The following is a 12241-nucleotide window of genomic DNA, read 5'->3' as shown; positions in this document are numbered from 1 at the left end:
GAGTTAGTCTGTAATTCATAGCTTTAAAAATCCTCCTGCTGAAGAGCAAATAGCTTCAGGGTTAAATTAATCCACTTTTTAAAATTACCAACAGAATTCAACCTGCCTAGCTTCATGGAGACACATGGATCTTTTGTTATGATGGTAATATGACTGAAGGAGATAATTGTGAGGAGAGAGATGCTGATAAAGGAAAGGTATGAGTGTGGTAGAAACAAACCTGACCCACTTCATGAACTGAATACTGATCAGCCATTCTGACGTCAATGCATATTTTACTGTCCACCAGCAAGACAAACCAGCCGTGCACTCTACTTCAAAATAATAGTCACTCCTACCTGATCTGGTTCAACTACAACTGCAATCACGTTGATGTGACCTATGCAGTGTCTCAGTCTATAAAAGATCTTAATCCAAGCTTTCATGGGCTGAAAGTATACAGAGAGCTTCTCACTGTTTCATTCCTAGTTCAAACCTGCGCTTATTTCCCACAGGCCTTTATAAAGCACACAGATTTTATTTGGTGGAGCCATAGTGCACAAGCAATCATTCTGCACTCTAGCCTTCACAGACCCTTCAAAACCCAACAAAATCCAAGGGGAAGAAAAATAGTTTGACTTTTTTCTGAGGCAGTTTCGGATAAGAACAAATGTGACTGTCAATAGCCCTAACAACGCCACCCTTCTGCAAGCAGACATCTTGTATTATCACTATAATATTGGGTAGTGATCAATGGCTCAATGTCTAGTTGGCAGCCAGTAACAAGCAGAGTGCCCTAGGGGTCAGTGCTGGGGCTGGTTTTGTTCAACATCTTTATTAGTGATCTGGAGGATGAGGTGGATTGCACCCTCAGCAAGTTTGCAGATGATGCTAAGCTGCGGGGAGTGGTAGATATGCTGGAAGGTAGGGATAAGATACAGAGTGACCTAGACAAATTGGAGGATCGGGCCCCAAAAAAATCTGATGAAGTTCAACAAGGACAAGTGCTGAGTCCTGCACTTGGGACGGAAGAATCCCATACACTGCTACAGACTGGGGACCGACTGGCTAGCCAGCAGTTCGGCAGAAAAGGGCCTGGGGGTTACAGTGGACAAGAAGCTGGATAGGAGTCAACAGTATGCCCTTATTGCCAAGACGGCGAACAGCATATTGGGCTGCATTAGTAGGAGCAGTGCCAGCAGATCAAAGGAAGTGATTAATCCCCTCTATTCGGCAATGGTGAGGCCAACTATGTCGCGTTTTGGGCCCCCCACTAAAGAAAGGATGTGGACAAATTGGAGAGAGTCCAGAGAAGGGCAACAAAAATGATTAGGGGGCTGGAGCACATGAGTTATGAGGAGAGGTTGAGGGAACTAGGCTTGTTTACTCTGTAGAAGAGAAGAATGAGGGGGGATTTGATGGCAGCCTTTAACTACCTGAAAGGGGGCTCCAGAAAGGATGGAGCTAGGCTGTTCTCAGTGGTAGTAAGATGACAGGACTGGGAGCAATGGTCTCAAGTTGCAGTGGGGGGAGGTCTAGGATGAATAGGAAAAACTTTTTCACTAGGCGTGTGGTGAAGCACTGGAATGGGTTACCTAGGAAGGGGGTGGAATCTCCATCCTTAGAGGTTTTTAAGGGTGTGGCTTGACAAAACCCTCGTAGGAATGATTTAGTTAGAGGTTAGTTCTGCTTTGAGCAGGGGGATGGACTAGATGACTTCATGAGGTCCCTTACAACCCTAATCTTCTAATATATAAAGCCCTTCGATTTAAATTTTTACCAATTTTTACCAGAAAATTCCCAAGTTCTACAAAAGCTATTTGTTTTCTTCCAGTTTTCACCCCAATTTTGGACCACTGAAGTACATGAAAATACTGATTATGTTAAGTTAATCCAATACATTAGGTAGATGTGTTTATGTTAATAATAAATTAGTCTAAATGTAAATACAAGGCTGTCTGTTAAAGTAAAGCCAGGTACACAATGTAAGGAAGACATGCGTGTGTGTGTGTGTATGTATGTACTGTTAATATACAGTTCATGAAATCAACCACAGCATGAAACTACTTTTACTTTCAATTCTTGTACTTTCCTCTATTTGTTGCTTTATTTCTATTCTCCCATCCCCAACATTAACTTCGATTCTTACCCAGAAAACTGATGTTTACTTTTTGCACTGATTTTCACCCATTTTTAATTTTCTGTAATGAATAGGATATGATAAATTTCCTAGTAATTTTAAACAAAATAAAATAAAAATGAAGGGTCTTGTCAATATATGACAATATATAGGGTGGAATGGTTAGCCTAAGCAGCAAGGACGACACTCTCACAAATGCTTCAGCACACATTCCCAGGAACAAATGTTTTTGGTTTGAGTGTCTTCACCATTGAGCAGAACTGCATAGGGCAATTTTATTCCTATTTCTACATTTGACTGAGAAGTGTTCTGCCACTAAAAAGAAAAAGCTTCAGAATAATAGCCCCAAGAGCCAGAAGCAGATTTGCAAGCAAATTAACTATCGAGATGCATCAGGAAGTTACTGTGAAGCATGCAGCTGGGTGGTTGACTCTTTTTTTCTTCCATGGGAGAATTGTATGTTTGGTTGGATTTCCCAGATGCCTAGACTGATTAGCAGAGAGAGGGCCTGAAGGATTAGTACAAAAGGCTGATGCCACTACAATAGAAACACTCTTGGGGTTAGACATCAGCTGTGTTTGGTTTTCCTCTGACGTTGCAGAACTCTCTCTCAAAATAATCAATCGCTTTATATTGCTGTTTAAAAAACAAGCTGTTGGGGAGTTGGGCTCCTGGCTTTCTTTTGCTCCTCCTCCATTTGATGATTGGAGGCACAGAAGAACACCGCAACTTGCATCCATCTGCGCATAAATGACCCATTGGGGAAGGGAAAAGGGGCAAGGATCTCTTTGACAACACATCACCACAGTCTGGGCTGAAGCACTGCATGAAATTCACTGCCCATCACTTTGTGGACTGAATGAAACAGGTGACCAGGTATCAATCACCATCCTGTTTCTGACAGCTATAACTGTCTTTGGACTAGCTATCACCACAGCCACTGCTGGACAAAGGGACCACGAAGGGTTTGAAAAAAACTGTACACAAGAATCACAGCACGTGAAAAGTGTGAGGCTCCTAGCTAACATGGCTACTTAATCCATGAGCCAGCATAGTAACTAGCATTTTGACAATACAGTGGGAGCACTACACAAGATCCAAAGAGAGAAAGCCTGACATAAGCAGCAAATGGAGTCTGCTAATAACTTTATAATTTTGCCTTGCTTTTATTTCTGAATCCCGGAGAATGCACACTCTAAAATTCCCTATGATAGAATAGCTCGTGTCTCTAACCTTTCCTTGGCTAACAGGTCTCCTGGGATGCCTCTGAAACTGTTTTTGTGAGCCTTTGTTATGCTTGTGCTGGAATGTTCAGAGAGACAGAGAACTTGCTTCCCTGTGGTGCTAAGGACATTCATGAAAAGAAGACCTTCTCTGAATACAGCACAACCTTCAAGGGAGCTGAGGCCCCTGAGGAAATCTGAAAAACAATCATCAATCCCTATTGCACTATATCCTGTAGATATTTTATGCATTATATTACTGCCTAGAAGCCATCTCTAAGAAAACCCATTTTCACATGACATGCTTACATTGCTATGGATCTGAAATGTATTTCAGTTCCCTTTTCATTGTCACATATGAAACACGTCAACACAAAAACACTATGAAGAAATGACAGAATTCAAGAGCCTAGGAACCCACCTGTACAAAAGACAAGATGACAAAAAGTGTGTCGCAGCCTACCAGAAACATCCCATTCTCATATCAGACAGTATATACTGTAAGAAATCTCTCTGAAAGTACTAAAATAATCCTTCCCTCTCTATCTTGTTTTAAATGCCGCTCTCATTCATGGAGTGGTTCACTTCTTAAAGGCGACATGAAATTTTTATTTGTTTTTTAAAACTGAGTTGGTTTCCTTTATTGCTTCTTTTGGATAAAGGAGACCTGGAAGGCTTAAGAGATTTTCCTGATTTTTGTTTTTTTTTTTTAACCCTAGAAACATCAGGAACATCAAGTCTGATCTTCCCTGGTTTTGCTACAGGATCTCATCATCTCAGGGGTGTTTACTGGACGCTCTAGCACCTTAATGAAAAGGGTGAGGGTGTTGAAACTTTAACAAAGGCTTCATTTACCAAAAATGCTATTAAACCGCTGAAGCTAAATAGGTGTTTAAAATCCCTTCCCTCCTCAGTCCCTCAACTTTCATTCTCTTGGCTGTTCTGATGTTCCCATTTCACTGGTTCTCCAGTCATCATAGTCTTCCACCCTAGATAGGTCTTGAATTTCTTGTATAAAAAAAAAATAGAATCCCCATGCCTTTTTTTTTTTTTTAAACTAAAACCTTTTAGCCCACCTTCTTTATACTTCATAAATAAAAAGGAACAAGCCAATTTAAGACAAAAATCTGCTGAGTGTCACCTTTAACACATTTCTACAGCCTTGACTTTATGGAAGATATCAGAGATCAAGATGCATTTTCAGTTAGCTCCTGCATCCTGGCAATGTCTTTTAATCCACTGCAGGAAAGCTAAGTAGGAAGTCCAACAATAAGATGATATGATAGGGATTTGTGACTTAAGAGTATCTCGGCAGCTTTGTCAGCCAACTGAAAGTCTATTTTCAAGTGTATTTCACTGAAAACCAGCTTTTTACTGCAGAGACTCCTTTTTCCTTACCCCCACACTATTACTAATGACAAAAGTTCAACAGATCTCCAAGTCAGGGCCAGATCTAGGGGTAGGCGACCCAGGCAACTGTCTGAGGTGCCGGTCTTGGGGGTTGCCAGGCTCTGGGTGCTGTTTTTGTTAGCGACAAAAGGGAAAATAGAATGTTTGAAGTAGTTCATAAAGAAGCTACGGACCATTACTACTGTAGCAAAATGATTCAAAATGAATTGGCTGACCTTATGGTAAGCAAGGTGCTTGATAACACATTGATGTGGCTCAGCAAAGCCAAGTACTACACCATAATAATGGACTGCACTCCTGACATTAGTCACAGCAAAAAGATGGAATTTACAGAAAGATTTGTTCACGATGAGGATGGCTGTATCCAAATAAATGAATGCTACCTGTTTCCGGTCTGTGGACAACTCTACTGGAAAAGGCCTAACAGAACTGTTTATGAATATTTTGAATGCAAATAAAACAAAGCTTAAGGACTGCCGCAGCCAAGGCTATAACAACGGTGCGAAAATGATGGGAAGAAAAAGTGGTGTTCAGGCAAGGATCCTTGCGCTGAATCCAAGAGCTTCATGCCTTGTGGCTGACATTCCCTCAATCTGGTATGTCAGATGCAGCGTCATCCTCTTTAGATTTAGTATCTCTCTTCAGAGTAGTGCAAAGGATACATAGGTCCTGTTTTCAGCATAAACTATCAGGTGGAAGATCCTCACGGACAACGTTACAAATCTAACCGTAAAGCCACTAAGTGATACTTGCTGGGAGAGCCGCACTGACAGCGCAAGGCCAATGAGGTACCAAGTGACTGAGGTTTACAACGCCTTGATGGAACTTGGGCAGTTGAGTAAAGCCGAGGCCAGGATCTGACACGAGGCACAAAGCTTGGCAAAACAGTTCATTGGACTCCAAATTTCTTGTCTCAATTGTGATTTGGCACGATATCCTGTTCCAAGTGAACGTTGTAAGCAAGGCATTACAAACTCACTCGACAGACACTGTGACCACTACTACTTTGATGAGAAGCTGCCTTGATTTCATTTTGGCCTAAAGAGACAATGGATTTGAAGATGCCAACACTGCTGCCAAAGAAATTTCGGAAAACTCAGGAGTTGAGCCTGTCTTAATTTGTATTTATCAGAAGAGGAGACTGTTTAATTACAGGGCAGAGATGAGGTGATGGGAAGCTTGGAAGAAAAATTCAAGAGGGAATTGTTTACTCGCTCATTGACACTGCTCAAGTATCCATCAAAGAAAGGTTTGGACAAACGAAGCCCCACAAAAAGATGTGGGGGCTTTTGTATGACCGCAGTAAGGAAAATACTCTTGAACAACTGTACCGACCTTCACTGGATGCTGAGGCATGGGGAATGTTCGGACATTAATAATAAAGAGCTCTATGTCAAACTGGACAACATCCATCACATTTTGCCACATGTGAAGCACTCTCCACTCCCAGTTCTCCAATTCACTCATGATGCAGAACCAAAGGACACTTTTCCTAATGTGTGGATAGCTTTGAGGATTCTGCTCACCATGCCTGTTACAGTTCCAGTGGCGAGTGTATCTTTTCGCAGCTCAGGCTCATTGTAACATATCTTCAATCAAGGATGGCTGACAAGAAACTGACATAGCTGGCCAATGGCATTTTCAAGCAATAAAATAGCAAGTCTTCAGATCCCTCTGATGCTGTGTTTGAGTTCATGACCAAAAAGGCAAGAAACGCAACCTTTTGAACTAAAGGACTAGGGTTAACATACTACGGTTGTCACCTACTGTAACACTATTTATTATTGGTCCACCCAGTGTTGGTGCACAGTTCAATTTCTTGATGTTAGTACATTTCAGTCATAATTTAAAAGTTTCTCTAAGTTTAGAGAAAATGAATTTTTTTTATTTGCTTATATATGGCATGAATAAATACAGATTTACAGATCCTAGTGTGCAAATTTATCATCTTATATAACAGAGATAAATCATGCATGCAAATTGTACATCAAAATTGTGAAATAGGCTACAAATGCAATAAAAAATAAGGTATTCAAAAGTTTAACAAAATGGAGCGGGGGAGAGGGGCACCAAAGATGTTCCTTGCCTGAGGCACCATTTGGTCTAGGGGTGACCCTGGTGTCTCCCAGCCCTTCCCTATGCCACAGTGTCAGGGCAAATATCACTCTGGAAGTGTTCTTGGCATTGTAATGAGGTGACAAGCAGCAAAAATATCCCACTGCATAGAACATCTGCTGTCTCTAAATGTATTACAAATAAATCATGCATGGTAAAAAAAATCAATAGGTGTCCATTTTGAGCTTTCTGATGTTGAAAGAAGTTATTTGATGAATTCTGTTTTAACCTGTACATCTAGCAGCGTTAATGAGGTGTCATGACACTACAAAAAATACCAAACAAAACCCGACACCACAACTTTACAAATTAGTTCCGTTTTCCTGGAGACAAAAAGGAACTAAATCAGGAGTTATTTTTAGTTGGTATTTATTGCCCTTATCACAAATTACCCACAATGCAAAATGATTAAATATATGGCCTTCTTTTGCCTTTCCACTTCCTAGTGTTAGTAGAATCTCATGAGCAACAGCAACTGATTTGTTGAAGCAGACCAGAAGCTGCCATGGGTACAAATAAGTTATTATTGAGAATCAACTGTATTCTGCATACCTGCTATTTTGATGTTCATGTTGTTGTCGAGTAGGAGATTTTCAGCCTTCAGGTCACGGTGCACAATCTTTCGGCTATGACAATATTCCACCGCAGAGAGGATTTGCCAGAATTTGCGCCTGGCCTCAGGCTCGCTCAGACGACCGTGGTTAGCAAGATAATCTATGAATATAATGCAGGTTTCAAGGGAAATGTGAGAATCCTGTGATTAATTAATTTCTTTCAAACATTTACCATTCAGAAACAAGAAAAGGATTTTAGGCACTCTCAAACACCAATAGTTATTCACTCAAGCCCCTCTGCAAAATGGCTTCAGAGTCAAAAAAACCACCATGCAACATAGCTCAATAGTCCCTTCCATTAGTGCTGCATGTTTTGGTTTGATAGTCTTTTGTCATAAAACAGGAACTACTTCCATGGAAACCTACTTAATCACCTGAAGAAGACATTCACACTTCACTCCTCCTCTCTCCAGATATGTCTACACTGTGCTGTAACACCGCAACACAGACCTTTCTTACATGAGGGATAAGGTCAACCTAATGATGGGGTTCAGGGCACACACCTATACCAAAGTAAATTCCTAGTGTAGACCAGGCCTAAGTCCCCGAGTAGAAAGTGCCAGGCTGACGAAAGAATTCTTCCATCGACCTAGTTACCGCCTCTTGAGGAAATGGATTACATATGCCGATGGGAGAAACCCTCATGTCAGCAGAGGTAGGGTCTACACTGAAGCGCTGCAGCAGTAGCATTTTAAATGTAGGCATACCTAACCAAAGTGACTACAAACAATGATAGCGCCACTCCCTCCCACACCTGCCAGAAGGACGGAAACTAAGAAGGGAAAACCAACACAGTAGGCACTGAAGACACTGTATACAATCTCTGCTTGTTGCACCATCACTGATTAGGAGAGAAGGGCAATTGGGACGACTCCCCCACTTATTACCCTCAGAAACCTCCATCAGTGGAGGGAGCAGTGAGTGGACCCTGCTTCACAGAGGACTCCAGAAGCTTATTGCATGCTTTGATTCTGAAAGTGGGGTACGCAAAGGTCACTTGAAGCAGTCCTATAGGGACTGCTCCCTCTAAGAGCCCCCAAGATGCAAATCATTCCAAAATGATCAGGGAGGAGATGGAGATATGCCTCGGGGAGGTGGCTGGCCACAAAGAGGGGAGGAAACTGTAACATCACAATGGCTAAATGCCACAACCAGGTTTTCAATCCCCAACAGATGAGAGCTGTCATGTCTCTTTGAACGGTCTAGATGCATGACGATGAATGATGACTCAAATAGGTTTAAAAAAACGACTATTCTCTATTGTTTTTTGCTTGGATAAATCAGAGGAGACCACACAATCAATATAATCTAATGTTTCTAAGGTAAGTGATAGCTTGTATTTTTAATACCATCATAGGCTGTTTTATAAACCTGCATCCCCACCCCTCATTTCCATTGCTACTCATCAATAGATGATAAATGATGGCTTATTAGCTGCTAGAATGAAATATAAAGTTTGCATAGTGCAGAGGATGGTGGAGACAGTCTGCTGCCATTTGGCTGTGATTCCCGTGCTGTGGCTGGAGTGGAAATTTAACAGGAAAAAAGAAAAAAAAAAAAAAAAAAAAAACCCAACTTTTACATACTGCCAGGTCCATAAGGCATTTAAAAGACACCCCCGCCAAACATTTCCCTCTGTCAATATTTCAGCCATACAAAATATGTAAAAGAAAAAATCTAATTTACAAACCATCAACAACAGTTTAGCTACTTGTTTATGATGCAACATTGAAGAAGAGTAACATAGCTGGCAAAGGACCATCACACACTTAAGACATATTCAGGGCCAAATTCTGTGTATTTGAGAACAACTTGTAAAGCCACCGAAACTTCACTGATTTCAGTGTATTACTCTGACCTTACATCAGTGTCAGAGGTGTTGGATTCAGTCCTTAATGAGTAAGGAAGCATTCAACATCAAAACTAGAGAGGAACTGCAGTCAGGTGACTTAGGAGAACCATGTTAGAGTAGTAATTTAGGAAACGGGGGGGGGGGGGAGGGGGTAGGAGGAGGAAGAGGGAAGAAACAGAAAAAAATTGTGGAAATGGCAGAAGTGCTAAATGACCTTTTGTTTCAGTTTTCACCAAAAAGGTTAGTAGCGATTGGATGTCTGACACAGTGAATGCCAGTGAAAATGAGGTAGGATATGAGGCTAAAATGGTGAAAGAACAAGTTAAAAATTAGTTAGACAAAGAAGATGTCTTCAAGTCACCACGGCCTAATGAAATATATCCTGAAATACTCAAGGAACTGACTGAAGAGAAATCTGAGCCATTAACGATTAACTTCAAAAAGTCTTGGAAGATGGGAGAGATTCCAGAGGACTGGAAAAGGGTAAATAGTGTCAATCTATAAAAAGGGAAATAAGGACAACCCAGTGAATTACAGACCAGTCAATTTAACTTCAGTACTTGGAAAGATAATGAAGCAAATAATTAAGCAATCAATTTGCAAACACCTAGAAGATAATAAGGTGATAAGTAACAGTCAGCATGGTTTTGTCAAGAACAAATCATGACAATCCAACCTGTTTCCATCAAAAAAAGCAAAGAAGTCTTGTGGATAGGGGGGGAAGTGGTCTATGTGGTATATCTTGACTTTAGTAAGGGTTTTAATACTGTCCCACATGACCTCCTCATAAACTACTGAAATATAATCTAGATAATCATGGAGCTACCATAAGTGGGTGCATAACTAGTTGGAAAATCATTCCCAGAGAGTAATTATCAGTGGTTCACAGTCAAATTGGAAGGGCATATCGAGTAGGGTCCCGCAGGGATCAGTTCTCGGTCCAGTTCTGTTCCACATCTTCATCAATGGTTTAGATAATGGCATAGAGAGTACACTTATAAAGTTTGCAGACAAAACAAGCTGGGAGGGGTTGCAAGGGCTTTGGAGGCTAGGATTAAAATTCAAAATGATCTGGACAAAACTGGAGAAATGTTCCGAAGTAAGCAGGCTGAAATTTAATAAGGATAAATGCAAAGTACTCCACTTAGGAAGGAACAATCCGTTGGCACACATACAAAATGAGAAATGATTCCTTACGAAACAGTACTGCAGAAAGGATCTGGGGTTCATAGTGGATCACAAGCTAAATATGAATCAACAGTGTAATACTGTTGCAAAAAAAGCCAACATAATTCTGGGATATATTAGCAGGAATGTTGTAAACCAGCTAATCTGTGCAGACACAGGAGTTTGGTGGATGTGAGGACTAGGTGATTGAAATCAAAGGTGCCGAGGAAGGAGGGAGGAAGATTCTCAAGAAAAAATTTGCTAAGGGCTCATTTTAAAATTCTTCCTCTACCGAAGGAATCTTTTAGGAAAAAAATACAGAAAACAGAAATGAACTAATGTGAAAAATCCGTAGACTGAATTCAGTCAGTGTGTGTAACTAAAGGATTTTAGTTCTAGTCTAACTGTAAATCTTAATGTAATATTAACTAATATTAACTATGGAGCCACTTCCTACACCTTCATATTATTTATTACTGAAGATGGTCTTGTGGAACAGGATTCATCATTTACAGAACTACTGCTGACACAACCATCTTTGTCTGAATTCAACTACCAAGTCAAAGCTGCACTTTAAAATGCAAACAAAGATGATGTAATTGGGTTCTGAGCCCTGCTTCTGTATGTTTGAAATAATCTGTCTGGAACATCTGATTAATGGTTTTACTTACGAATTTCAGTCAAAGTGCTTATGTAATTCTGATGGGTCAAACAGGGTTGTCCTAGACATTGTAATGCCAAAAAGCAATAGCTCTAGGAAGCCTCTAGGTAAATTGCTTAATTTTACTGGATTAGTTAGACAACATTCTGTTTTAATGGTAGCCCACAGGAGAAAAAAAATTAGGTTTCTTTGCTGGGAAGGTGGGTGGAAAGGAAGTTATGAGAAGGCCTCAGGGGTGGTTTTTGTAAAGCCAAAATCCATTTTTTTTGCCTGCTTATTTTTCACATTAGAAATTCAGCTCTCATTGTCCCAGAAAACTCTAGGGGGTACGTCTACACAGTGGGGAGCGAGCCTCCCAGCGCCAGCAGACAGACTCGTGGTAGCAAGGCTCAAGTTAACATGCTAAAAACAGCAGTGCAGACACCGTGGCTTAGGTTCACACAACCCCCTAAATCTGCGCTTAGGTGGCTAGCCTGAATCTCTGCCAGCCCCGAAACATCCACATTGCTATTTTTAGCATGATCGCTCAAGCTCTGCTAGTGCATCAGTGTACTCGTACTAGGAAGCATGCTCTCCACTGCAGTGTAGACATATCCATACTATTTAAAATGTTATGAGTTGTTTTATTAAGACCTAATTTAATAACTCAACTTTTAAATAAAAAGATGGACTTTGTCAAATATACATCCCCTCTGTGTCCTCCAATTAAAGTGTTAGCACTCCACGAAGCATGCTCTGTCTGAGACCCTTAAAGAGATGTGAAATCAGGGAAGACTAGACTTGGCACTTCTGCCTGGTTATTTCTAAGGTAAAAACAAGCACAGAAAGAAACCTACTCTAGAAATAAAACCTTCAGAGTTTTTTTTATACCTTATAAAGAAGCAAAAAAAGAGCATAAACCTAATTTGAATAAAAAAATCCTTTTGACAGTCTCCTTTAAAAGTGAGTTCATATAGCAAGATTCTCTTCAGTTTCAGGCTGGGTCTCCTTTCTGAAGTATTGGAGTTTTTCACAATCTTCTCTCCCAGCCAAGGGGGGCAGAGGGGAGAAAATTAAAAGTAGAAAATCTGAATTGGTATT

General features: G+C 40.7%; 1 protein-coding gene across 3 annotated transcripts in view; it reads right to left on the bottom strand.

Annotated features, from left to right (window-relative positions):
* SIK2 (salt inducible kinase 2) overlaps window positions 1-12241 on the bottom strand; it is a 95812-nt gene that overhangs the window by 47801 nt on the left and 35770 nt on the right. For all 3 annotated transcript variants that reach the window (XM_067565272.1, XM_067565287.1, XM_067565280.1), the window contains exon 4: window positions 7420-7581. In XM_067565272.1, coding sequence (XP_067421373.1) covers window positions 7420-7581 — 162 coding nt within the window. The remainder of the gene's footprint in view (window positions 1-7419; window positions 7582-12241) is intronic.

This window comes from Emydura macquarii, unplaced genomic scaffold (genome assembly GCF_026122565.2).
Source record: "Emydura macquarii macquarii isolate MOO-44397 ecotype Brisbane River unplaced genomic scaffold, CSIRO-AGI_Emac_v2 contig_312, whole genome shotgun sequence".
Classification (NCBI taxonomy): domain Eukaryota; kingdom Metazoa; phylum Chordata; order Testudines; family Chelidae; genus Emydura; species Emydura macquarii.
This window is presented reverse-complemented; position numbering and strand designations above follow the sequence as displayed.